We start from the raw sequence: 27,582 nt of genomic DNA, 5'->3' as shown, positions 1-27,582 counted from the left end.
TCCAGGGGATAGTATGTGCAAAGACACGCTAAAGAAAACATAGAGCTCCGCAGTGAGATCCGCACTCTCAAGGCAAAGCAGCTTACAATAATGGAAGATGATAATGAGAGTGAGCATGATAAGGAAAACGATGATGACGAAGTGTTCCACTAGCGACTTAACAAGTTCAAGGTTGAACTCGCAAGAAATCCAATGCCAACACTCCTAATAGTTAAGATTATGACCTTGATACTCAAGGTTACAATCTTGACAATCATGATTCAGGAAAAAGTGGCAATTGCCACTATGTAGGAGTAGTTAAGGGGGAGAGTTAGCACTTGATCCCTATCCTTATTCCTATTTTACTCCAGCCTGTCACTAATGCATATTCATTTGCTCAAGACTTAAAATATTTTAGTGATGTTAAGCTTATTCTTACTCACGACCACTCACATGAGCCTTCTTGGGGATCGAAGGTTTCATATTAGTTTCTAATTAATTCATGTGTTCAGTAGCATATTCCAAGGCACGAAATACAATGCCAACACAAAAACAATGACATTGAAAGCCCTCTAGTTTTCTATAACCACAATAACAAACCATTGCAATTAGTTTTACACCAAAATCTCTCTCGTACCTGCAACAAAAATGCAACTTGATTTCATCAAATTCTTCTATTTTTCAGTGTCTGAGTTCTAACGCATTTGTGTTAGAGAGGTTGCTTGCTAACTCATTTATGTTCATGCATTTCTAACAAAGTGTAATCACCGTGAACTTTTTCTAGAGTTAATTCCTTGGCGGTAGTCTAGACTAGAGTATGCAGTTATTATATATTTAGGAATTAATTATCAAATATCTAGATAATGAAACAGAGCATAGGTGTTTTCTATTTTGATTAATTTAAATTTTGATTTTATGAGTACTCAGCATATCAAAATAGATATAATAATTGTGGTTCATTATATATAAAATTGAATGCACAAAATTAAGTCCCAAATGAACAATCTATAAATATAATCTATGCAGGGTAATACACATATATACATACATGTATTTACAGGATTTACAGTTTGATATATTTTTTATAACAATAATATTTAAAAATATATTAACTTTATCACATTAAATATTATATATATTAATTAATTTAAATAATTTATGAATAATCATAATTGTATTAGGATAATTGGGATCAGAAAATGTTGTTTTTACTCTCTCCAACATCTAAGCATTTATCATACTAAACAATATTTGATATATTCTGTGACTGATGAACAAACTTGGTGGATTGGAAATATAAAAAATTCCAATATAAAAATATTTATATTGTTTTGAAATATTTCATTGTAATAATAATATTAACCCTGTACAATAACCATTTAGTGATGCTAAAAATATATCTGTCAAAATATAAAAATTTGGTAGTTCAGAAAATAAATTTTCTAAAGAAATATTACTTTTATTCAGAAATTGTGGCTTTTTTGTAAAATCATGTATTGTATAAGCAATTTGAAAAAAAGAAGTTATTATTATAAATAAATTAGAAGCTGTAGAATTAATTATTTTTCTAAAATTATTTATTAAATATTGTAATCATATTATTAATGTATTTTCACTAATGCTTGTATTTAGTTCTATATTTATTTTACAATTTGGTGGATCACCACAAATGTGTTCAATACATTCAACACTTGTAGAGATATATCAAGTATAAGTATCATCAAATGGAGTAATTATAATATCAATATAATTTAATGGATAAAATATATTTTTAGAAAATGTTGTTTTATTTTATATAAATTAATAAATAGATTTATTAAAATATTTATGTCATTACCAATTAAAGTATTATTAATGCCCTATTTTGAATTTCTAATTCCAAAGATTTTATAAATATATAATAGTAAAAGTACTTTTAGAAATATCATTACTAAAACATTTATAAATACTTTCATTACTAAAATGTTAAGATTAGTTTTAAAATAAGGATTTTTAAAGTGTGATGATGTAAAAATTGTTTTTTTATTTATTTATTTATTATTAATATTTTTTAATAAAAATTCTTAAGACGATTCTTAATTAATTTATATTTAAATTCTACAAAGAAGTTAAATGTCATACATATGTTTGATTATTATTTTTTAGATGTGGTTTAAAGAAAAACAGCATTAGTTCAATAAATTATTTCGAGCAAGTCAAAAGTTATGGATTTGTGAGTGCATAGAATATATATAGGGCATATCAATTAACCCAAAAACCTTAACTTATATACAAGAGCAAGTGGTCCGGATTGAAACTAATTCAACGGCTATTAAAATCCCACTATACTAATATTAGTATACAGCATCATACCTGTACACTTGAACCTCAGATCATCCCCTCCTCTCGGAATAATGGAAGACCATCAAGGTGCTTTTGTAAATGGGCCAGGATCTAGAGGACCGTCAAAAGAAGGCATCGGTGGATCTGTAAGTGGTATTAGTTGTTCCTAATTAGTTTGTATGAAGCGTTTCAACTGTTGCACATGCACAATTTCTGAAGGATCAGCCTACTAGACGTCATGCCAAACCTCATAAACTTGCAATTCAACTTGTTGCAACACTTAATATGGTCCTTTCCACTAAGCAAGGAGCCTTTTAGATAAACCATATACCGTAAGATGGGGAAAACGAACTAACACCAAGTCATCCATTTTGTACTCCGCAGGTGGATGATGATGAAAGTTATAGCACCATTGTTGTCCCACTTATACGTGGCCTAAATGTTCAGTGGACTTTACTCAAACAAGTGGAATAATGCTCATCAAATATTGATCCCACGACCTAGCATTGGCAGCTCATGGCAATTGTAAAAGTAAACCCAACTCCATTGATAATATTGGAGTATGACCATATAGAAGTTTATATAGTGAAGCACCGACAGAACTCTGCACCTCTATGACATATGCATACCGAAGAGATAACAAATAACCATCCCAATCCGAATGTTGAAAGTTCATGTATTTCGTGATCATTCCTTTGAATGTCCGAATAAGCCGTTCCACCAAACCGTTTGATTGTGGATAATAAACACTCCTGAAAGTGTGGCATATCCCCAACCAAGACGTCAAAACATGAAAAATATGAAATGCCTCAGCCATAAATGCGGGACCATTATCTGAAAGAATCCACTCTGAACAAGAATGTTGGAACACCACTCGATTGAGGAGGAAGTATCCAACAGCAGTTGCAAAGGCGCTAGCAAGAGCACTAACTTCCACCCAATGAGTCAAATAATCAAAAGCAATAATAACATATTCATTGCCAGTAGTCGATCGTGGAAAAAGTCCCATAAGATCAAACACCACCAACTAAAATAGACAGGAAATTGCAATTGATTCTAACTATCCTTCCATGGCATAAGGGGGAGTATTACAAGCTTGGCACCAAATGCAATTACGCACATACCGGATAACATCATGTCACATCTCTAGCCAATAGAAAGACCTGTGCAGCTTCTCGGTTACACGACAATGTCTCATATACCCGCCTAGAACAGGAGAATCATGGTAGGCATAGAGAAACCATGGAATAAAAATAGAAGGCACCACTAGCTATAAAGGATTATTAGGATCCGTCCTCACAAACTAAAGAAGGCTATCTTTAAGGCGATATTTAAAATGTAAATGCCGAAATGGTAAATCATTAGCAAGTGATGTAGGATTCTCAAACCCATCTCGAACCCTAAAAATCCACGACTCAATCTTTTGAGCCTCGTGAACCTCATCAAGAGAAGGTAAATCTTATTCTGCATCTTGTGGACACTGAACATCAAGTACAGAAATCGCCGACAGCACAGAATCTTTGTCTAGAAAATCCATAGATGCTGGAAAAACATGCTTATTAGAAACATGAGAAGAGAGTGGAGAAGGAAGAGGAGCTCGAGAAAGGGCATTAGCATTAGCCATATAACTCTCTAAGCGATAAACAACACCAAAATCATATATCTAAACCTTCAAAACCCACTAAACAGTACGACCAGCCAGGTTCTTTTGCTTTAATAATGAAGTAACTGCAACATAATCACCTTCAAGTAACGTCCAAGAACTATATAGATATGCATGAAGTTTCTCGAAACCCTAAATTGCTACTAAACACTTCTTCGTTGTCGTGGAGTAGTTCACCTCCACTAGTTGTAATGTATGGCTTATATATGCAATGGGATGGCACTAACCAGGCACATTCAAGCTCTCTTGCATCAACTCACTTCCAAGAATAATATCAGAAGCATCCACGTGCAAAATAAAAGGTTAAGTGTAGTTAGGATATGCCAAAACTAGAGGAGTCGTCAATAGCTTTTTGATATTCACGAATGCCTGCTCACAATCCGGAGACCAGATGAAAGATGACGTTGATGACTTCATCAATGTTCATAATAGTGCAGTGCGATTAGAAAAATGATCCACAAAATGACCGAGATATTACACCTTGCCTAAGAAGCGTTACACATCATTTACACACTTCGAAGTAAGGAACTTTAGAACAGCCACAAGTTTGTCAGGATCAACTTGCAAACCCTCACAAGAAATACGGTACCCAAGATAAATTGTGTTCTTGGACCCAAACATGCACTTCAACCGCTTTAAACTAACGTCCTGTAACCAATCCAACACTTTACAAACATCATAAATATGCTCCTCTCACGTCCCCTCCGAGTGGATCAAGACATCATCAATAAAGTCAATAGTCACCTCTGGCATATCGCAAAGAACCTCGTCCATCATCTGTTAGAAAGTTGTTGGAGCATTGTTCAAACTAAACAGTATCACCAAAAACTTGTACAAACCAAACAGTGTACGAAAAGCAGTCTTAGGAATATCTTTTTCAGCCATCAGTACTTGCCAGTACCCAAAAGCAAGATTTAGCTTGGTGAACCAACAACTTCGCCCCAAACGATCTAAGAGATTAATAGTGTGAAGAAGAGGGTACATATCTGGGATCGTCACTTTATTTAATGGACGATAGTCAATGCAGAAAAGAATACTCCTATTAGGCTTCGTCACAAGATGAGGTTCACATGCCCAAGGACTCCGTGACTTCCAAATAACACCCTTCTCCAACATATCTCAGACGTTTGCATGTAAAATCTTGATCTTTTTGAGTGACCGACGACGAACAAGAACCTTGATTAGACGAGCATCCTTAGTTCGAATCGAATAACGTGTGGCAATCTTAGCCCCAGACAATAGTTCAAATTCAAAGAGATCAAAATACTCCCTCATGAGCCAGTCAACCACTACAACACAAAGATTGTTAGAGGGATCAAAAAAGGGAAGAGCAAAACAAGACGAAAAAATAGGAGGAAATAGTGGGGGCACAAAAGTAATTGAAGCAAAGGTAGAAACAAAGGGATAAAGAGGTATGAAAGTGAGAAGAATGAATGAAATATAAGAAAGTATAAGACAAGGGGGAGAAGCATCAAAATCACACTTGGCATGAATATGCTATAACTAATCCATACCAAGAGAGGTCAAAAGCTTGACTTGGCACTACCTGCAATGATTGCAATCCAAGCTCGAGATCACCCATACATACAACTAAGTCTGCCTCATTCTGTGCACACGCATGTGTACGGCCATTGCCATAAAGAATGAAAACTGATTTCATCGCACGACAGAAGTATAAATGGCAACGTGTGGCAACAAGTCGAGCAATAGAAGATAAACTCGAACCTATATCAACCAATACGGAGAGAATAATAGGAGACTGTTTGTTATAAAAACGAGTTTGGAAAGTAAACACTGGATAAACTGGTGTCAAGTGAACCCCTTGACGATATTCCCGAAAGAAAGATGGAGGGGTCATTGACTTATTTGCGCAAGATCCCTCCATTACTCGTGTGATTCCTCATTTCCCAGATGCATCTCAGTGTCCAGACTTTCCACTACAGTAGCACCAACAGGACATTGTTGACGCCAAGGTCTTCACCCAAGAAATGGTGGCTGCCAATCTGGAAAATGCTGACAACTATAATAAGTGTGACTAACTTTGCCCAATAACGAATATTATAGCCACGACCACAACCTTGCCCTTGTCCTTGGACTCGAACAGCAGCAGCATCAACCTTCATTGGAACAAGACCATCACCCACAAAAAGTGGAGCTGAAGGACATGCAGTGAGAAGTGGAAGAGGCAACATCCCATAACGTTGTGCCAAGTGAAGAGCATCGTCAAGGGTGGCAGAAACAAGTGCATGCACAAGTCCAACAAGATCTTAATAAAGTGTTAGCCACAACATTCCTAGCTTGATCCATTCCGACATATTTAGCTTTGCACAAAGTAAGAGGTTTTGGAAACAAATGCTAAATTGCATCATCGACTCAAATGGCCATTGACGAAGACAATGTAATTGTTGGAAGGCATCATTATAATCGTCGGCATGTCCGAATGCACATTTGAAGATGTCTGGGAGAACACTCCAATCCCCACGAGTGGTTGCGCTCAAACCATTGTAGCACTGCAACACTGTCTGGTGGAAACACATGGGAAACTCACATAAACATTGAGCATCATCACAAGAATAATATGTGGCAATCACCATGAAATGATCGAACCAATGGTACACATCATCCCCAAAATTCCTGCGAAAGAACTTTGGCTGAACGCAAAGATTGGCACCAAGAGCAGGAGGAGTTGTATCATGTGCTGTGAATGCCACCATCAACTAAGTTTAGTTGTTCAATGGCAATTGCATAGCATCAAGCAATTGTACCAACTACTGCTCCAGAGTCAAAGGAGGAGGAGATTGCTAACCTGCCATGAAGATGAATGAAAAGGAAAGAGCAAAAGAAGAGAAATGAAAAGAAAAAGCTAGAAAGAAAGGGAGATCTAAACAATGCAAAAAGCTAGATCTAAATCAAAATCCTAAAAGGAAAGAGCAAAAGAAAAGAAATGGAAAAAGCTAAATCTAGACAATGCAAAAGCTAGATTTAAAGCAAAATCCTAAATCCAAGCACTTCTCAAAGACAATCAAAGGTGCCCCTCACCTCCACCAATGTGAGTGCATGGAATATAGAAAGGGAATACAGAAAATATGCATATCAATTAGCCCAAAAACCCTAGTTTATATACAGGAGCGAGTAGTCTGGATTGAAACCAATCCGACAACTACCAAAATCCCACTACTTTAATATTAGTATACGGCATTATAACCGTACATTTGCACCTCACAAATTTTGTTTTGTTGTTTACACTATGGAAATACTTTTGGGAGAATCTTTAATTTGGTGTGATTGGAGTTTGGACTCCACATTTTGGTGCATTGCCCAAAAACAAAGAGTTAATGTGGGAAGAGTGAGCACAAAACAAGCCTGGCTAGAGTTGTCATGTCTTGGCATAGCATAGGGGAGATGTTGAAGCATTGGATCTCAATGTGGCTCTTCTCTCACAACAAAGATTCTCTCTCAGGGAAATGCATATATCCAAAATTGGTAGCTGGTGAACCTAAAAGAATTACCCAAAGAAAAATAAAAATAAAATGTTAATCTTCACCACACATATCTTTCTTTTGGAAAAGTGAGCTTCGACCATCATACTTGACACTTTGAGCAAGTTACCACCATCTTGAGTTAGAGAAATTAGTAGAGTAAAGTTATGAGAAAAATGCCTGTATAGAGGAGCCTCAAGCCTCACAAACGAAAGTGGCAGGGCAATCTTGAGAATGCAGGGAGTTACAAGCCCACTGCCAAAGAACACAAAGGTGACGGTGGTTCTTATGTTGACAAGACAGAAAGCAAGCAATCCAGAGCAAGTCCTCACGCTACATGAATCGGTGACACATGTCTTGTTGGAGCAGTTGATGTAGCCAGGATCATCGTTGAGGAACTTGAACTGTAAGAAATCAAAATCAATCAAATAGAGCACTGTCCTTCTACATAAATTCATTAATATCATGACATATTATTATTAGGCTACTTTACAAATTTATATAAGAGTGAAACTAATTTTAGAGATATTAAAAATATTTCTAGAAACTTTAATCTTGTAGAAATATCCTTATTAATAGTATTTTTCTTAATATAATTTTAAATTTTTTATTAAAATTAGGATTCTTAATAGTATAACAAATGTACAAATAAAAAGTTAAGAATGTTTATAGAATTTATATTTCTATGATGAAGATTAAATTTGAGCATAATCAATTGCTAGCATTCATTTTATATTGTTTATAAAAATTTGAATATTTATAATCTATATTCTATATGGGAGATTGTGGAGAACAGGAATGAATAGGATTTATTTATTTATTATATATCTTTTGATACTACATCCATTGTGTATTTGATATTTAATGTCCACAAGGCATAGCGCAAAATTTACCTTTTTTTGATGAGGTTCGTGAAGTTTAAAATGTTAAGCCATGGATGCCAAATTTTTGCAATAGATTTGAGAATCTTGCATCATTTGTAAAATCCCAGTTAGAGAACTTTTTGAGATGCACATTTTTGTATTTCATTTCTATATTCCATGCAATCACACCATCATATTTATATATATTTTTATAAGAATTTTATTTTGGTACCATACAGTATAAACAGGAAAAATATTAAATATATCTGTCAATTTTATTGCAAAATCAAGTGGTCATCTCTCTTGTCAGTCTATACAAGTGAGTCTTGAGCACCATGGAAGTCCAAGATGTAATACTGTGGGGTTTGCTCATTGCACAGTGGCATGACCACCCTGAACTACGCTGTCCAAAGTTTTGAGCATCCACGAGAGCTTACGGTCTTGACAAAGGCACAAGAGCCAGGGTGATTAGATGAAGATTTGCAAAAACAAAAGATTGCTGCTGGATCAAGGCTGGGGCTGCTGATCAATGGTCATAGGAGCAGCAATCTGCACTCCAAGTTAGACAATCACATACACACACACACACACACACCTGATTACATACCTGCCTCCTTCTGAGCATGATAGCCGTTCCTACTACACTGGCCACAACAGGAACAACAAATGTTGATACCAATCCACTAATCACACTGGTGATGGTGCTGGTGATGGTCCCCATCCCCTGCAGTGGTGGTGGTGGTGGTGCTGATGGCCGTGGTGACGACGGTGGCAACGGTCATGGTGGCTGTGGTGGTCATGGCACTAGCAGTGGCGGCAATCGTGTCTCCTCACCCTTAGCCATGGACGGCTCCTCAACCATTGGATTGCCCATAGCCTCCTAAACAAGCTAGTGAACCTCTACCAGGGTGGCAGCGGTGACAGCGGCGGGGCCGGGGGCGGAGGAGGCGGCTGCGACAGCTGCTGCTGCAAGGGTGGCATCGGTAGTGGTGGCATTGACAGTGGTGGGGCCGGGGACGGAGGAGGCGGCGGCAGCGATGGTTGCTGCTGCGGGGGCGGCATCAGTGGCGGTGACTGCTTCAACAGCTCTTGCACTTGCTGTTCTACCACTGTTAATTGCTGCTCAATGAGCGCCAAACGGTGGGATATGAAATCCTCACTTTGAAATAAAGGAGGAAACAGTAGCAGAAGAAACATAAGCTTTGCTAGATCCACTGCAATTAATAAGACTTTAACTCGATCCCTTTTGCAATGCTTTCGCCTCCTGTTGTTGGTGCTGCTGCCGCTGGTGGAATGCCCGGGTGCCGCAAGGAGTTCATGGCGTTTCAGCTGCTCCACACTTTCTCCAGCATCCACGACAGCCTCAACTAGAGCCCCAACAGCAATTGAATCATCTGTGCCTGCAAGGATTTTCAGGCTCCAGAGCAAGGCCAGTCATGCTCTCTGCGCACCGCAACGAGAGCATTGAGAGCGGGTCTGCACCTAGGGCTGTGTCACTGGGGGCTCAAAAGATTCCATCTCCCGTGCTTGGTGGTGGTGGCGATCATGGAAAGTCGAGGAAGACGTAGCTTCGCAAGGTATTTGCTTGGATCACTTGACTCCTCGGTTTCACACACTTACCAATAAGGAAGAATCCGATGGCCAGCAAACGGAGCTATGTCCGGATAAAGGGCAGTGGGAGCTCGTGAAGAAGCACTTGTTCCACTGGAAGGATCTCGTCATGCGACTCAACATCCTGGTTGCCGGGTTCTCGTCTGGAGTGTTTGGCATCTCCCAAGTCCCCAACTTTACGTGCATGCATACCGCAGTATTCAGCAGGAGCGGAAAACTACTTCGACGTCAACTGTGTTGCATATTCACCATATTCGTAGCTGATTGCCACCGGCACCGATGACAACAAAGTAAAGGTCTGGCTGTGATCACTCTCTTCTTGCGCCATCGCTTATGCCTTTCTCGTGTGTTGCAGTTGTGGAATGCTGCGTCTGAATCCTGTTTCGTCAGCATGAGCACACAAATGCAGTGACTGCAGTGTTGTTCTTGGCCGGAAGTAATGCTGTTCTCGATGGTACTGTACGTGCATGGGATCTGATGCGCTATCGAACCCTCACCACGCCCAGTTTGTGTCATTGGCTGCAGACCGAAGTGGAGAGATCATCTGTGCTGGAACACGCATTCCAGGTATCTTGTCGCTTTCTACTCGCTTTCCTTTTCTCGATTCATTTCAAGCTTTACTGCTCTTGCTAGATATACGTTTGGTCCATGAGAGCAGCGCGTCCTCAGTGGTCACGAGGGACCGGTTCATGGTTTGGCCTCTTCTCCTACAGGCGTCCGTACTCCTACACGACAATCCTTTCCACTTTCTAACACGTCTTGACAGGAGTTCTTGGCTTCCTCGTCACGGGACAAAACCGTGCGCCTGTGGATGTGTTTGAAGGTAAGGGCGGGATTGAAACCTTCACCCATACGCATGACGTGCTCACCGTGGTTTACCGCCCGGACGGAAAGAAACTGGGCTGCTCAACACTTGATGGTCAGATCCACTTCTGGGACCCGATTGACGGAGTGCTAATGGGCACGATAGAAGGCAGGCGTGACGTTGCAGGAGGGAGATTGATGAGCGATAGAAGAACGGCCGCTAACTCGAGCTCGGGCAAATGCTTACGACCATGTCTTACTCAGCCGACGGCAGCCTACTGCTTGCTGGAGGAACCAGCAAGTACATTTGCATGTACGATGCAGCAGACCAGGTATTTATCACGCACAAGCTCGCTTGACTTTCATGCTTGCGAGATATCGTCTGTGCAGGGTTTGCTACGAAGGCTTCAGATATCTCACAACTATTCGTTGGATGGTGTTCTGGACTTTCTAAACTCGAAGAGAATGACTGCAGCAGGTCCTATAGTTCTGATCGATGACTATTACAGGCCAGTGGCGATGATCAAGTTAGAGGCAAGTTGGCGCTGCGAGGCCAGTTATATGCACCAAGTGCGTCAGGATATCTCCAACTGGCAGCAGCGGCAACAACGGAAAGCCTACTCAATGGACAACCTTGTTTTTGATCCCACCGATCTCAATGTGGATGTCACACCGGAGGTGTGTTTATGAGCGCACTGGATGTGAAGCGTTTTGTGGCTTTTGTGTAGGCAATCAATGATGCGCTGGAAAGCAAGTGTTATTCATGAGCACTGATGCTGGCACTCCGGTTGAACGAGCCGCTGCTGATTCAGAAATGCGTGGAGGCCGTTGCGATCAGTGGTGTTGTCTGCAACGTTTCACTTTCGTACCTTGGAGATGCACTTGCGCAGTACCTGGAGAAGACACCTCATTTGGAGTTCTTACTGGTATGTGTCCAGTTAAAAGGAAACATGTACTAAGTTGGCTTTGCTACAGGAGCTTTGCATTGGCAGAACAATCCAGTCGAGGAACAGGGAGCTCATGTCCGCTATCAAGTCCCTATCTTGCAGCAACAACCGCCTCCAAAATGACTACCTTCTCCATTACCTGTGCTCGGCCCCAACTAACAAAGCTTGGACTTGTGTAATAACGGACGCGCTGCTCAGGCTTGAGAACTGAGGTGAAGTTATTTTTTCTTTTATTTGAATGTGAACCAAACAATTTTACGTAGGTGATCAGAACGGAGGTGGGATCGTTGCTGAGAGAACGGAGCTCCTCCGTGCCTTGGAAAAGGAATAACAACAGGAGTGAGCTTTACAGTAGTGCTGCTTTAATTTGCTCCTTGAGTGCTTGCCTGGCGGCAGGATCCCTAACACGAGCAAGACGAAGAGGAGATCAGAGCTAAACGGTAGACAAAGTTGAGATGTACGTCAACAGCACGGCTAGAGCCGGGCTGCTCAAGGCCGGGGGAGTAGCTGAGATAAGGACCCAGGCGCCGCCTCGAAGCTCGCCATTCCGGGGCACAAGACGCTGATAGGTGCGGAGGTGCTCGATGATGGTGGATCAGGCTTGTAAAACTCCCTTGAAGAAATCTCTTTGGCCACCCGAGAAGCCGGATGAAGTGCGGCCACCTGCGAGTCGAGCTGTCCAGGGTCAGTGGGGATCACTTGCATGGCCGTCTGCATCTCCACCGCGATGATCCCAACTGGTATCCCCCGAGCCGGGCACGTCACGTCCGAGCCCACCCCTCGAGCGTCTCGGCGACACTCATCCAAGCCCCGCCACCCTCGGAGTTGTATACTTCTGGGACCGTCCTGGGCCGGCGGGATGAAAGCCCGCCACCTTTGACGCGCTCAGCCAGTTGACAGTCCTTCGAGATTGCCGCTTTTCACGGTTTGATGGACCAGCAAATGTATGTGTATCCTTTTTGGTGCCACCAAAAAGGATTGCATCAAGATAAAATACTATTATTTTAGGGCTTTCGGGAAGGGTTTGGGTGGATCAATCTATGGTGCCTTACCACCGAGTGGCGCTCCTTGAACAGCGATTGGCAGTGGTGGAACAACAACTCCAAGAGCTATTGAAGCAATTGCCGCCGATGCCGCCACTGCAGCTGCCGCCTCCTCCTCTGCCTCTGCCGCTGCCGCCTCCGCTGCTGTCGACGCCACTGCAGCTGGTCCGGGAGTTTATGGCGGAGTTGGTCTCGCTGGTCCGGGAGTCTATGCATGAGGAGATGTGTCCACGATCGTTGGGTTCCATGGATGAGGAGCCATCCATGGTTGAAGAGAGCATGTTGGGTGAGAAGACACAATTGCCACCACTACCACCGTCCTCACCACAACCACCACCACCACCACCATCACCACCACAGGGGACAAAGAATAGCACAGGGACTAGGACCACCACCAGCACCATCACCAGCATTATAATTGGATTGGGATCATCGACTCTTCTTCATGTTATCATCAGCATCATAGTTGAATTGGGATCATCGAGTCTTCTTCCTATCATCACCAGCATCATAACTGGATTGGGATCATCAACTCTTCTTCGTGTTATTGCCCACATAGTAGGAACATTTATAGGAGCGTTTATGATATTAAAAGTATGTAATTAGGAGTGTAAGAACTTCTGTTTTTGTGAATCTTCACCTGGCTTATCGAGACTGTAAGCTCTCATGGATGCTCGAAACTTTAAGAACAACATGACGCTGCCGGGGCTCACACCACTTTTTGGTGGATCGCTCAAGAGCTTCAAGTGTCGAGAGTGCCTTGCAGTGCTGGTACCCTCCGTGGTATCGAACAAGCTTCCACCATGCTCACCCTGAGATGGCGGAACACACTGTGAGTGCCTTGATGATGGTCACCTCCCTTGGCCTCAGCCTTGAACAAAAGAAGCATGGCCCCTGATGCCCGGCTTGGGCATATTTGTCCATGCCACAGCTCCAAAATGTTATTTTGGAAGATAAGCATGAATATGCTCTAACCCAAAAAATGAGCCCTTCTGTGTGATCACATTTTGCAGCTCAATCAATCAACTAAGGGCTGTTCCCCAAATTCAAAACTCTCTTGTTGGTGCTAATGAATTTTTGGATGGCTATGACAAGGATTATTGGAATGAGGAAACTCCACATTTTATTATATTGCCTGATAACAAAGAATTAATGTGGAGAGGGAGAGATGACAAGCCAAGCTACTTTTCTGCTATCTTGTTGTGGTGTAAGAGATGTTGTGTTCAGGCACTGGGCTTAGCATGCTCCAAACATTCTCTCTCAAAGGGAATGAGTGGAGGTTACAGGGGATTTGTTGCCATTCTACTTTTCCAGGAAAGAAAATGACAAATATAATGCCTTAGCATATGCTGCCCAGTTAACAAAATACTTTTTTTACATTAAAAACTAAATTGGAATAGTAAATAGTGTATTTCACTTTGAAAGAAGAATTAGGTGAATACAAAAATCAATTTTTGTAAACTTGATAATATAAATATTTAGAACAAAATATATTCCTAGACATAAGTAAGATTAAATATCCAGTAATAAAAATAATAGGTACAAAATATTATTTTGAAATATGAATATATTTGGAAAAATACCCGGCCTAAAAAAAGTAAAAATGAAATTTCTATTATTAATAATATGTTATATGTAAATTATATTTTTAGTTGAGATAAGCGTATATAAAGATTTTATCAAACAGAAGAGAATAATTACTAAGAATAAGTATATTTCATTTTTATTAGCAAGACATTACTTAATTATGGTTTTTACTTAGAATATAAAACAATAAGTTTACATTAATATATTACTACCCAGATCCAGTCATGAAAATAATTACTAACAAATGTTTTTGTAAATATATATGCTATAGAAACTGTAATTCCATAGTATTATTACTAATAAACTATACTTATAATAGGAAAAAGAATTTAAAATACTACTGCTTAATCAAATACTGCATACATTGTTTTAGTTTTTTTTGATAATGAGTTAGATTGTTAATAGCTAAGGCTACATATAAATATATAATATGTACTTCTATTGTTGAAATTGTTTAATTTTCTTATATTAACACTTGAAGCTTTGATCATGATCCTACACATTCATAAAATTAAGTCAACCCACATTTACCATCTAATATATTCTAGTTTATTCTTATGAAATAAGATTATTCTAGAATACAGTTTTCTTATTATATTTCTGCTAAATTAAATTATAAAATTTAATTATGACCTAAAATATTCAAAGATTATAATAATTTATAAAATATAATAATTTTATAAATTTGATTAATTTATTAGTAAATAATTAAAAATAAAGCTGTTCACTTAAAAATAAATATTCACTCTATTAGGGTAACCTGTTAAACAGAATTCAAATCTCTAGCAGTTTTGGATTTTGATAATTTATCATAGGTACAACTTGTCATTGGTTAGATTAGCAAGAGCACTATGCATTACCATTTGGATAACCTAAAATATTTTGATACCACACTTTCATCACCATAGCAAGAGACAGAACCTATTGTTAGAGTTTGGCTAGCACTCAACACCCAATGTCCCAATCTCTGCACCTATGAATTCACTTGGTAAAGAAAGTAAAAAACTTACCATCCTGGTGACCATGGGAATCTGCCACAATGAGAAGCATGTAAGTTGCTTCTCTGATGCTAGTGGCTGAGAAATTACATGCCAATCAATTCTTCAATGTGCTGCCCAACATAATCCTCCCAATGGAAAAATCACAAAGAATGTCACCATCCAAGCATGAACTCAAGCCAAGGACCAATTGCCACAGCTACTGCTGCAAGCTTGTGGTTTAGACATGTTGCTAGAGGCATCACACTATCATACTGTTGAAGCAACTTTGCCTTGAATCCAAAGAAACAAAACAAAAAAGAATAAAAATGAAGAAGAGAAAAAAAAGAGTACTTGCAATCTCAATGACTCTCCCAAAATCTTTCCATCATTAGTGACATAATAAGAAATTTGAGAAAATGTAATCTCATTGCAAGAAAATCAACTTACAACAGTAGCTCCAGTGGTGTTGTAGCTCATCTCAATTCCCAAAACAGGTAGCAAACCAGTAGCCACAATGAGAAAAGAAGGGTGCTGTACAAGAATTTGTGCATTTGGGATGAATGTGAAGTGCCAATGCTAGGGATTAGCAAGAGGATGTGCCATAGCTCACAAAACCCTAAATTGAGGGGAAGAGATTCACATATAAACTTGAATCATAACTTGAAGGCACCAAAAGTTAGGCCTGCTGTCATAGCAAACACTCTCCACTAAACCTTAGAATTTACTCTCTCAATTTCAAAGGGTCTCCATTGCAAAAGGTTGAGTGTTAATGCTAGTTAACACTTTGTATGTGACATATTGCCCAACAAATGCTGTATGAGTACAAAAATCAATAATTTTATATGCATTTTTCCTTTTGATATCTCTATATACACACACAATATTATATAATATAGACTATATATTTAACATACTAATATATTCCCAAAGTGAGAAAAGAAGAATTAGTAAGTAAATATTAGTAATAAAGATAATATATACAAAGCACCACTTGGGAATATGAATATATTTAGAATATTAAAATTTTATGAAACTTAATACCCAACCCAGAGTAAAGTAAAACAAAAATTGCTAAGAATACTTTTTCATAGTTATTAGATTAAAAATACACTCCCAAAAAAAATTAAATGAAGAATTACTAAAAAATAATTTTCTTAATTAGATGTTATATGTAAAGTATATTTTTACTTTGGGATCAAACAAATTTAGAATCCTGAAATGGTAAAAAAAGCTAATATTTATTACTACCCAGACTCATATAAAAGTAAAGAAGAATTACTAAGATTAAATATTATTAATTTAGGGAAGCATTATTTAATTATTATGTGTTTACTTGGAATATGAATAAATATATAACTAAGATTTTAAGAACATTAATATATTACTCAGAAAGGATTGCTCAATAAAAAAAATAGCACTATTGGAAAACTAAAGTCTAATCTAGAAATAAAAAATTATATATACCCTTAAACTCAAAAATATTAAAAACACTAATACTACTACCCAGACCCCAAGTAAAACTAAGAAAAGAGTTACAAAAAATAATAATATACATGTTAAACACAAACATGAAACGTGAGTTCATGGCAGAGTTGGTCTCACTGGTCCGGGAGTCTATGGGTGAGGAGATGTGTCCATGATCGTCATCCATGGGTTCCATGGATGAGGAGCCATCAATGGTTGAGGAGTTCATGTTAGGTGAGGAGACATGATTGCCACCATTGCCACCATCCTCACCACCACCACCAAGCATCATAACTGGATTGGGATCATTGACTCTTCTTCCTGTTATTGCCAACATAGTAGGAACGTTTATGATATTAAAAAAGCTAAAAGTATGTAATTAAGAGTGTAAGAACCCTAGATTGCTTTTGCTTTTGCAGCAATCTTCTGTTTTTGTGAATCTTCATCTAATCATCCTAGCTCTTCTGCATTGGTCGAGACCGTAGGATGCTCGAAACTTTAAGAACAGGGACATGACGTTGCCGGGGCTCCCAACAGCGTAGTTCAGGGTGGTCATCCCACTTTGCATCAAGCTTTGGTGGATCACTCCAGAGCTTCAATCCGGGCACAAACATTGAGAACAATCCCGAGAGTGAGATAAAGCCCTTCAAGCAGCATCCAGTGGAAGAGGTCCATGGATCTACACTAGAATTACTGTGTGGAGCTAGCATCTTAGCTAGAAGAAGGGGAACTTGGTTTAGCTCCTACTTCTAAAGAAATGTGGTGAATCATCCTCTCCCTCTTAGCTTAGTGGCCAAGAAGGAATTCTAGAACAATGCCATCTATAAGAAGAAGGGGAGCTTGCTTTTGTCCTACTTCTAGCTTGAAGAATTGTGGAACGAACTTGTTTCTTAGCAGCAGTAAACATGGCTTCTGAATTATTTCAGCAAAACAAAGAAGAAAACAAAAATCTCAATTTATAAATTGACGATGGCAGACAATGGCAAATCATCCTCTCTAAAGACATTTTAAAATAACACTAAGTTCCTGAGAGCAAGCACGTCCACTCCAGGGCACAAAAGGCACAAAAGGCATCTCAGTGATAAGATTCGCAGCACTTTCAAGGTGCCCAGCTTTGGCCAGCAAGTTTATCACACAGCAGTAGTGCTGCTTCAAAGGCTTCAATCCACCATGGAAGCCAAGTAAGTTTTGGCCGCGTAGAGCTTGCCTCCACGGCTACAGGCCACGAGAAGTGATACAAAACAAGCTTCATCAGCTGTTGTGCCGATCAGATTCATGCTGCTAAAAATCTTGAATGCGTCTTTGGAATCACGCAGCTAAAATTGTGCCCCACGAGACTGTGTCTCTCTCAGGTTGTGCCGCGAAGATATTCCAGCATCGACCAAGATGCCCGATATGGGCATACGCAGCAAGCATTACATCCCAGGACACGAGATTCCTTTCCTGCATTCACTAAAACAACTCACAGCCATTTCTATAACACCACTTTGAGAAAACGATGAGAGCATTAAGTTATAGGACGCTACTGGTTTGACAGGTTGGCTATCAAAGTTCTCCTGTATCTACGGGCAGATTGTAGATCCACAGCTTACTGATAGGGAACATGGTTGTGGAGTTTCTGCGTTCGAGTGGGGACCTTGAGCCGGATCCAACTATGACTTTTGGCTCCAGTAAGTTTATAAGCATGTTCAAAAAGGGTCAAGGGAAAGACGACAGGCTGGTGTTGACGAGTTGAGCATTTTTTCGAAGCTGTCTAAAGATTTTAAGCAATCGTTTCTCGCCACATTGCGGAACTTGAAGCAGGACCGGTACAAGAATCGGCTGCTCTCGGTCTTAGCTATTGGCACAGATTCGTTGCTGTTGGAGCTGAAACTTGCCCGTGGAAAGAGAACCTAAGGGGCTCCTCCCGGTTTCTATCTTCCCTCGCCAGGCGCTGAAAACTCTCCGTTTTCGGACGAGTTCGAATGGTTTCCACCGGTTTTACACTGTCAGACATAGAGTCGTTGCTGTGGCAGTACGAGAAGGATACATTCATCTCAGTTGACAGGGAAGCTATAGCTGCGTCGATGCTGGAATTGACGTCGGGACACAAGGGACTGGTAGGCGCATGCTGTGAGTTGCTGCACCGAGAGTTCATCGACAAGACGACGAAGACTCTTGAAATGTGGCTGCAACTGCACAAGGACAAATTCATTTTCAAGATTTTCGTCAAGGCTACGTACTATGCTATTATCTCCGCCTGCAAGGCTCTTGAGCCCCGTGGAAAGGAGCTGCTCTTGTTGCTATTGAGAGCCGGTTGCAACGTCAAAGTCCCCCACGATGAAACTGTGGAACTTCTGCTGTCTGAAGGTGTGGTGGTTGATACGAATCTGGATGGCGTGCTATGTGATTTGAAGTTCTCGTCTCTGCTGCTCATGTCGACTCTACTCTATGGTCTTTATGTTCGTCTAAGCCATAGCGTGGAAGCAGGTCCACGTCCACCACGGTTTGATCACATTTGGGTGATCAGCAGGACCATTGAAAGGCTGGACCGGAGCATTTTTGAAAGAGCGGAGTCACAGAATTGGGATTCGGAGTACAGTATCCAGTTCGAAATGTTTGTCAAGCTGAAGGCAGTCCCATCAGAACTGGTTTGTGATACCGGAGCCGAAAACGAAAGACGATAAGAGGAGACGCTTGGATATATCTGTCAAAGACGGTGTCAGGAACAGATGGTTTGCGTTAGAGCTTCTGAGGCTCTAAAAAGCTTGGAAGAGCACTGGGAGAGATCCACTGCCTCGCAAACCTGCTTAAAGATCTTTGAGAAACAAAAGCTCCAGGAGCGGAGATGGCCCTGGTCAATGCGCAGAGGCGATGACACACCATACAACCGCGGATAGTGCTCTCCAAACAAACGACTGCTCCCAGCTTGTTTGATCTCTCGCAACTTCATCCCGGACAGCCTGTGACGCATCCTCGGCCCAGCTCGTCGAGAGAATGACCTGCCAGAGAGCCCTCCGCCATGCTGGATTCAACTTCGCCCGAGAGAGCTCCAGTGGTGCTCTCTGGATGGTCTCTCGCGGGATCAGCCTGGAAGATGGAGCAAGGCTCCCAACCAAGCTAGTGATTTTGGTGTCGACGCAGCTCGATCGCCCCTCCGCAAGTCCAGCGGCGGCGGCCGGGACTTGATCTGGTCAGCGTCTCGTTGACCACGTTTTCTTCCTTCGGTCAACAGTGGCTCCAGCGATCCCGGCACTCGTTCGAGACCGCGAGCTCTCCGTTGGCCGTTACGAGAACGTTGAAGTCGGAGAGATTGGGCTGTGCCCCGCGGCTTGCAGCAGCTCCCACGGAGGAGGCATTCCGCTCGAAGGTCTGAAGGTCTGCGAGTAGAGCTCCTCGAGGCATCGATCTGGAACGAAGCTGATGTTCTTGAGGTGGCCGTGCTCCGCCCCTGGCCCCACTACAGCAAACAAGCCAAGAGAAATGGAGCTATACTCTATCTTAAAGGTAAACATAAATAATATCTAAATAATCCAACTATATAATTTTTATTATGTTTTGGTAGTTCTATATGATTTTACATGTTGTTTTACATCAATTTCTGGAATTTTTTTCCAACAATAACAAAACAATGTGGTTTATATTAATTTTTAAATGTTCTTTATAACAAAAACAAAACAATTAAAAACACAGTGGAAATTTTGAATTGGCTTACCCATGTTGCAAAGGTTATATTGGTGCAAACTATATAGATTAAATGGCTAGAGAGTGTTAACAATATGCTAAGAACTTAAATAGTTGGAAAATCCATCTTGTAATTCTTGGAGAGTGATGTTAAATCTTTTTATTTATTTATATAAGCAAATAAACACTTTCAAGCATGCATGAGTTGGAGACTTTGCAACTTGATACTGTTATGGGCTTATAGTAACTTTATGAACAAGAAGGAAATATTTCGCCATATAGCTTTTACAAATAAAAAATCATGGGAATTGGGCACAAAATAATTGAGCTTTAGTGCAGATTGGATTATTAGTTGTAATATAAATAATTGATCACACTATAATCTATATGAATAACCATCTCTATAAAACTATTTGGATAAAGTGAAAAATAATCTATATAGAAAACTATTCACTATCTGGGCTATAAGAAACCATACCAAAATTGGCCACATGAATACCCATATACCAATTTGGACGTAACACAAAAATCCGTTGCTATGGTCTCACATGAATGAGTGTTTTCCCATTGTTCTATGTGCTGAGAGAAACCTTTTTGTCTTTTCGACTACAGAGACGTCGACCTTATTTGTTTTCGACTTGAGCATAGGGGACTGGGACGTAGTGGCATATGAATATGCAGTTATGTATCGCCCTTCCCTTAGGACGGTTTGTTGATTGACATTAGACAGTTTTCTTTTCAAGGATCTCTCTCTATGTTCTCCAAACCAAGATGTGATCTTGCTAAATTAGTTGGGATCCTGAGTTGTAGACATTGACCAGCTATTGCAAGAACATTCCTCGATTTGTTTGCGAGCAATCACAGGATCATCTTTTGTGTTTTACCACATTTTCCATCCTCGGATCATTCATGGTCAGTGCGCTTTCGCTTCAACAGTGCGAGCCATCCGCTCATACGGGTTGAACAAGGTCGGCCGAGCACAACATTCACCACCATTTCTTACAGCCGGCATGCACGCTGCTCCCGATCGCATTTGCATTGCTGCTGGAACCTTATCTTATGCTCCAGGGGGCCACAAATGAGGAAGAAATTCTCGCGCAATGACACAGCAAGAGAGTGAAGGATACACATCACGAAGCGGTTTCACAAATTGCGAGCAAGATCTTTGGTTGCTGCTGTTACAGGACCTGATGTGAACCACCAAGCTCCTCATGAGAAGTCCTCTCTTTCACACGAGCTTTTCAACCTTTTAGGGCTTACATCTTTAGGGTTTCACAAATTGCGAGCAAGATCTTTGGTTGCTGCTGTTACATGATGTGAACCAACAGGACCAAGCTCTTCATGAGAAGTCCTCTCTTTCACACGATATTGTCTCTCTGAACAGTAAACGTAAATAGCAAAGGGGGTGCTTTTCAACCTTTTAGGGCTTACATCAATTGCACTGGCGTAAATTCCCGAATCAGGAGACCTAAAATGTAGGGTTAGGGCTACTCTGTTTCATCTTCTAGGCGGGCGGGAGGGGTGGGGAGTGATCTCTCAGATCGATGGAGCGGCCGGTGGCGGTGCGGCGGTGGCCAGCGAATTCACGCAAGATCCAGCAGCAGCAGTCGTCCTCCTCCATGGTCGCCGACGAGGAAGATCGAGGTAGCCAATGCGGTGTAGAAGCAGGCACACCGCAGGATAGAAAGAGGGTCATGCCCGTTATGGTCTTGGATTCCGAAGACGAGGAGGAGGAGGAACAGGAGGAACAGGAAGAGGAGGAGGGAGAGATCGAGGACAGTAAGAGGCCAAAGATCTCGCCCGTGGAGGAGGAGGAGGACGACACGATCGTGGACCCGGACGAGTGCTGGGAGGCGCCAGCGTCAGGGACGATCACGGCGTTGGTGGAGCCGACTGATTGGGTGATTGTGAGCCGGAAGGCGATGAGTCCCTCTTCTTCCACCATGACCGCGCTCCCTCTTCCTCGTCACTCCGGCGAGGAAGCCATCAAGGTCCAGCCACTCAAGGAGGCGGATCCAAACGTTTGCGTGGCGGAGCTCTCGGACTCCGAGGACGACGACGCCGACGGGCTCTTCACCGCCGCCGCCGCCGCCCCGGACACCGCCAGCGGCAGCAGCGATGACCGGATCAAGGTGACCAACGCACTTTCGGCGTACGAGAAGCTCCGGATATGCTACGTGCGCGACAAGGTGACGGGCGACTGCTCGCAAAAGGCGGCCGCTGCCCTGAAGGAGAAGAACATGTGGGTGAACCGAGCGAAACGTATCGGCCCGGTTCCCGGGGTGGAAGTTGGCGACATCTTCTTCTTCCGGATCGCGATGTGCATCGTCGGCCTCCACCGCCAGACCCAGGCCGGCATCGACACCATCCGGCCCAACGAGAACAAGTTTGGCGAGCTCATCGCTTGCAGCTTGGTTCTCTCGGGCGGATACGAGGACGACGTCGACAGTGGCGAGACGTTCACGTACACGGGCCAGGGAGGGAACGCCTACCACGGCGACAAGCGGCAGTACCGCGACCAGGAGCTCGTCAAGGGGAACTTGGGCCTTGCCAACAGCTGCAAGTACGACGTCCCCGTTCGAGTCACCCGCGGCTGCCTGGATTCCAAGAGCCCCTCGGGGAAGATCTACAGCTACGACGGTCTCTACAGGGTCACCCACTTCTGGGCCGAGACCGGCATGTCGGGGTTCCGGGTGTTTAAGTACAGCCTCGAGCGCGACCCAGGGCAGCTGGAGCTGGGTTCCAGGATCGTCAAGTTCTCCGGGAAGCTCCAGGCGAAGATGGAGGCTCGCAAGGCGGTGGTGTGCGAGGACATCTCCGGAGGGCGAGAGCGGGTTCCAATCTGTGCCGTGAACGACGTCGACGCGGCCCCGGGGCCGCCGCCACCTTTCACCTACATCACCAAGACCATCTTTCCCCCGGGCTTCCTCCAGCCGTCGTACCCGACGGGGTGCCGCTGCGTGGGGCGGTGCGGGGACTCGGCCAGCTGCCTGTGCATCGGGAAGAACAGCAACAAGATGCCATACACGGACGGGGCGCTGTACGAGTCGAAGACGATCCTGTACGAGTGTGGACCGATGTGCCGCTGCGCGGCGAGCTGCCCGCTGCGACTCTCCCAGCAAGGCCAGACGAGGAAGCTCGAGGTTTTCAAGACGGAGAACCGGGGGTGGGGGGTGCGCTCCTGGGAGGCCATCCCGTTCGGGAGCTTCATCTGCGAGTACGTTGGCGAGCTCATAAGCAACGAGGAGGCCGAGCGGCGAGTCGGGCAGGACGAGTACATCTTCGACATAGATTGCATCAAGGGGAGCCGCTCCCGCGGGGTGGACATATCCAGCTTCTTCGAGGAGAAGGATGGAGGGGAGATTTGCGAGGTGGTGGAGGATGGTCATATGTCCATCGACGCTGGGAGCTGCGGGAACGTTTCCAGGTTTATCAACCATAGCTGCGACCCCAACATGTTCGTCCAGTGCGTTTTCAACGACCACAACGACATGGCGTATCCGCACGTTATGATGTTCGCCATGAAGAACATCCGGCCTTTCGAGGAGCTCTCCTACGACTATGGCTACGAGATCGACTCGGTGAGGGACAGCGACGGGAAGATCAAGAAGAAGCGGTGCTACTGCGGGGCTCGAAGGTGTAAGAAGCGACTCTACTAACTGCGAGCGAAGATTTCGCTCTCTCCAGAGGGGGACGGAAGGAGTTCTTCTCAATCTATAGGTACTGTCTTCTTCGCTTTCTTTTTGTTCTTCCGTTTTGACACAGGAAAGTTTTTGCTTCTTTGCAGTGATTTTCGTCGTATACCATTCTTTCAATCCATCCATTCGAAAGGCCTGGTATTTTTCTTTCTTCTCTTCGCTTCTCTTTCTTAAGAACTGTACAGCCTCCAGGGAATTTTCATTGATCAGAAAGAAGATCCATGGAAGTTGGAGATGGAGCTGTTCAATACATGTATATGTATAGAAACTATCTTGGAGCGTTGGTGAAGATGTTGCCTTGGTCTCCGAACTTGAGGCTGATGCGTTTCACGGGCTTGGCTGGTAACGGGTTGTAGAGCTGCTGCGTCTGCGTTCGATTCCTTGATTCTGGCGACTTCGCTGGAGCTGGAGACCTTGCGGCTGGAGGTGGAGGAGATCTAGCACCACCGGGAGACTTTGCTCGCTCTTGAGGCCCCCGCTCGGGAGGACAAAGCGGTGGCGAGTCGGGCTTTCTCGTCGTCGGGCTCTCTCGTGCAGTGAGGATGAGCCGGAAGACTTTGACGAGCTCTCCTCCCAGAGAGCTGCATTTGTCTTCCGTCTCGGTGGCGATGTCCAGTGCTGATCTCATGCCAATGCTGGCGTGCTCGACTTTGGCATCTAGCAGCCTGGAGGAACAAGAACAAAAGAGTGTTTTAGCTAGTGAAAATCTATCTTCGGACAAGCGGTGGTTACCTCAGGTTTGCGTACGTTGCGGAAGCGATGTGATCCATCCGGCTCTCCAGCGCAAGCAATCTGTCAGTGGCCTCCATGCCCAGGCCCGGCTTTGTAGTATTACCGGCTGCTTTCTGCTGCTCCGAGCTTGGATCCATCATATCTGTCAAGGGCTTTCGTTGCTCGATCGAAGCCAGCCTGCCGCTGATTTCCATCACCAGTTTCGCGGTTGCCTCGTACCTTGGCAGCCAGAAGTTGGCAGCTTTCCTCAGCGCCTGGTTTCCTTTGCGAGCGTCGTCGATGGACCGGCTGAGCCCCTGCTGCACGGTCTCTAGCCTGTGAATCCGGTCGTTCATCTGGCTCATGATCCCTGCCGCGGCTTTGATCTTGTTCTCGATGCTTGTCACACTTGGCATAAAAACCTCGCTGCTGGACTTGAGTTCCTTCTTTGTCCCAGCCTTTGAAAGTTTCTTGCCACCTCCTGGTGTCTTCCCGCAGGAAACGCTTGTCAACCTCTCGAAGACTTCCTTCATCTGACGATTCAGGCGCTGCACGGTGGTCTTCAGGTGGCGTTCTTGCTTTGGTTCATCACCGGATAGCTCGACCACGTCTCTCCCGCCGGCCTTCTCTTTAGCACTGACAATCTGTGAGAGAAACGTCCCGAACGTTTCCTCCAGCATCTCTTTTGTCCGCGAGGCTGCTGCAATCGCATCTGTGGCAGCTGAAGTTGCCAGAGACCTCTCCCGTTCAATCAAAGCCATAGTATCGCCTGGAGTTGTCGATAACGTCTGCTCAGCAGCTTCCAGCCTGTATACTCTGGTCTGGAGATCGCCTATGCAATCTTGAGCTGACTCTATCCTGCACAGCCTTGTCCGCAAGTCCTCTAAGCAACCGGTGTAAAGCTTCGAAAACTTCTCAACCTTTTCCACCATCAGGAGATTGCTGGCAAATTCCACTGGCAGTCCCGTACCCGAACCTTCATATTTCTCGTCAAAAGACCTCCGCCTGGGATACTCCCTTTCTGACTGCTGCCTCTTTAGAACTTCGACGTCCACCTTCATCTCCTCTTGTTCTCCTCTTAGCTCTATCAAGTCGTGCCTGAATTCTTTCACTTGAACCTCGCATTCTTTTATCCACACTTCGGTGTCGACCCTCGCTTCCATAACCTCTTGCTTGGAGCACTGCAGCCGCTTCCGGAGTTGCAGCTTTTCAAACTTCTGGTCATCGCAAAGCCTTTCGAAGTCCCTGTGTAATGAGGTAACATCAGCGCGCAGAGCATCCACCTGCTTAGTCACATCATTCGGTGCCGGTGCTGCTTGTGCGCCATTCTCAAACCTTTGTTTCTTTAGAGTGTTGATCTGTTGCTGGCCACCTATTCTTCCCATCTCGACGTCGATCAGCATCGACTCGTATCGAGAAGCCATTTCCTGTCGAAGATTATCAACGTCTTTGGAGAAACCGATTTCTAGATTGCTGATATCGTTCTTGAGATCCGTTCTTACTTCACTCAAGGAATCCAGAAACCGCTCCTCCAGCCCCAGCGTAAGCATCTTTTGCGTCTGTGTAACAAACTGATTCACCTGTGTCCTAAACTCTTCAACCTCTCCCGAAGATGTTTGCATCATGTCTTCAAACTTTTGTTTCACGTTCGCTTTCTTCCGCAGTTCCTGATCTTCCCCAGAGACCCCGCATGCTTTCTTCATATCCTCTTCCACCTGACGCTTAAGCCCGGAAAAATCATTCTCTGTTTCATCCTTCATGAGCTTCAGCTTCCTTTCCAAAGTCTCCGCCCTCCCTCTCCACCTTTTGCCTTCTTCCTCGACCCGTGACCTCAGCCCTTCCATCGAGTCCCTCAACTGCATGACTATGGTCTGGAGGTTCAAGAATCTTCCCTCGAGACTCAAGTTTGTGGCCTCTGCTATCTGTTGCATGAGCTGCGTTCTCGTTGTGCTCTCGGTGTCCAGCGATGTTGTATCATGCCTCTCCACCTTCCTTCTAATGTCCAGCGTTATCTCGTTGGAAGCTGTGATCTTCAAACTCCTATCAGGTACGCGCTCGTCATCTTGCATATCATCACTAACTTGACCATCTGAAGAAAGCGAGGCTACTTCTGCCACGTTATACAAGAAGCGAGAGCTTGACTCCTTCGACGAGCGGCTCCCTGAAAGCTGCCCTGCATTACAGTGAAAGCATGAAACGAGAGAAGAAGAAAAAGAAAACATAGAACCTTTGGCTTACCCGCCAGAGGTTGCGGTGGTCGTTTCTTCAGCCTCGCTGAGAAGCATGGAGCCGCATCATAAAGCTTTCGAACAAACCTCGCCCATACGTGCTGTCTCTTGCCAACATTCTTCTCATGCCTTGCAACAAGCTCCTTGCGATTGAAAGATCCCGACTTCCTGTAACCTGCCAAGGAGCTAGTTGACGTGAGCTCCTCCTCGAGCTCTTCTATCCTCTCCCGGACATCAGCCATGTAGTCCTCCAAGTCCTCGGCAAGCTTCCTGCCCTTCTCGTCCTCATACTCGGGATGCGAAGGAATCACCGAGAACGCAAGCGTACTAAACTTCTTGAGATGCCGGAGCTCCTCGGCCAGCAAGTTAGATTTCCTGGAAAACGTGGCCTTTTTGAGCAGCAGCCTGGCGCTCCGGCAGTAGAAATTCAGCGGCAGCGATCGCTTCTCCATAATCTCTACCTCTCTAGCCCGTGACCCTGGCGATCTTGCGCATTTCTAACGTAGAGCACCCAAATCATCCATCCTATCCAGGCGCCTG

At 43.5% G+C, this 27,582-nt stretch overlaps 3 protein-coding genes and 1 pseudogene across 3 annotated transcripts; 2 read left to right on the top strand and 2 right to left on the bottom strand.

The window, feature by feature from the left end:
• Nucleotides 1–9,206: 9,206 nt before the first annotated feature.
• LOC112348522 (deubiquitinase and deneddylase Dub1-like) lies at nucleotides 9,207–10,028 on the bottom strand. The gene is made up of 2 exons (XM_024681192.1): nucleotides 9,923–10,028; nucleotides 9,207–9,706 (listed from the first exon to the last, which is right to left on the bottom strand). The coding sequence occupies exons 1-2, from the start codon at nucleotides 10,026–10,028 to the stop codon at nucleotides 9,207–9,209; spliced, it is 606 nt and encodes a 201-aa protein (XP_024536960.1).
• On the top strand, nucleotides 10,027–12,105 carry LOC9648637 (annotated as a pseudogene).
• A 9,834-nt stretch (nucleotides 12,106–21,939) lies between these two features.
• Nucleotides 21,940–24,392, top strand: LOC9648636 (histone-lysine N-methyltransferase, H3 lysine-9 specific SUVH4). Its single transcript, XM_002976397.2, has 2 exons — nucleotides 21,940–24,125; nucleotides 24,193–24,392. Exon 1 carries the CDS (start codon nucleotides 21,950–21,952, stop codon nucleotides 24,062–24,064), a length of 2,115 nt encoding a protein of 704 aa, XP_002976443.2. The 5' UTR covers nucleotides 21,940–21,949; the 3' UTR covers nucleotides 24,065–24,125; nucleotides 24,193–24,392.
• Nucleotides 24,360–27,494, bottom strand: LOC9648978 (rootletin). The gene is made up of 3 exons (XM_024681191.1): nucleotides 27,053–27,494; nucleotides 24,836–26,987; nucleotides 24,360–24,768 (listed from the first exon to the last, which is right to left on the bottom strand). Exons 1-3 carry the CDS (start codon nucleotides 27,492–27,494, stop codon nucleotides 24,372–24,374), a joined length of 2,991 nt encoding a protein of 996 aa, XP_024536959.1. The 3' UTR covers nucleotides 24,360–24,371.
• Nucleotides 27,495–27,582: the final 88 nt, after the last annotated feature.

This window comes from Selaginella moellendorffii, unplaced genomic scaffold (genome assembly GCF_000143415.4).
Source record: "Selaginella moellendorffii unplaced genomic scaffold, v1.0 SELMOscaffold_30, whole genome shotgun sequence".
Taxonomy (NCBI): domain Eukaryota; kingdom Viridiplantae; phylum Streptophyta; class Lycopodiopsida; order Selaginellales; family Selaginellaceae; genus Selaginella; species Selaginella moellendorffii.
This window is presented reverse-complemented; position numbering and strand designations above follow the sequence as displayed.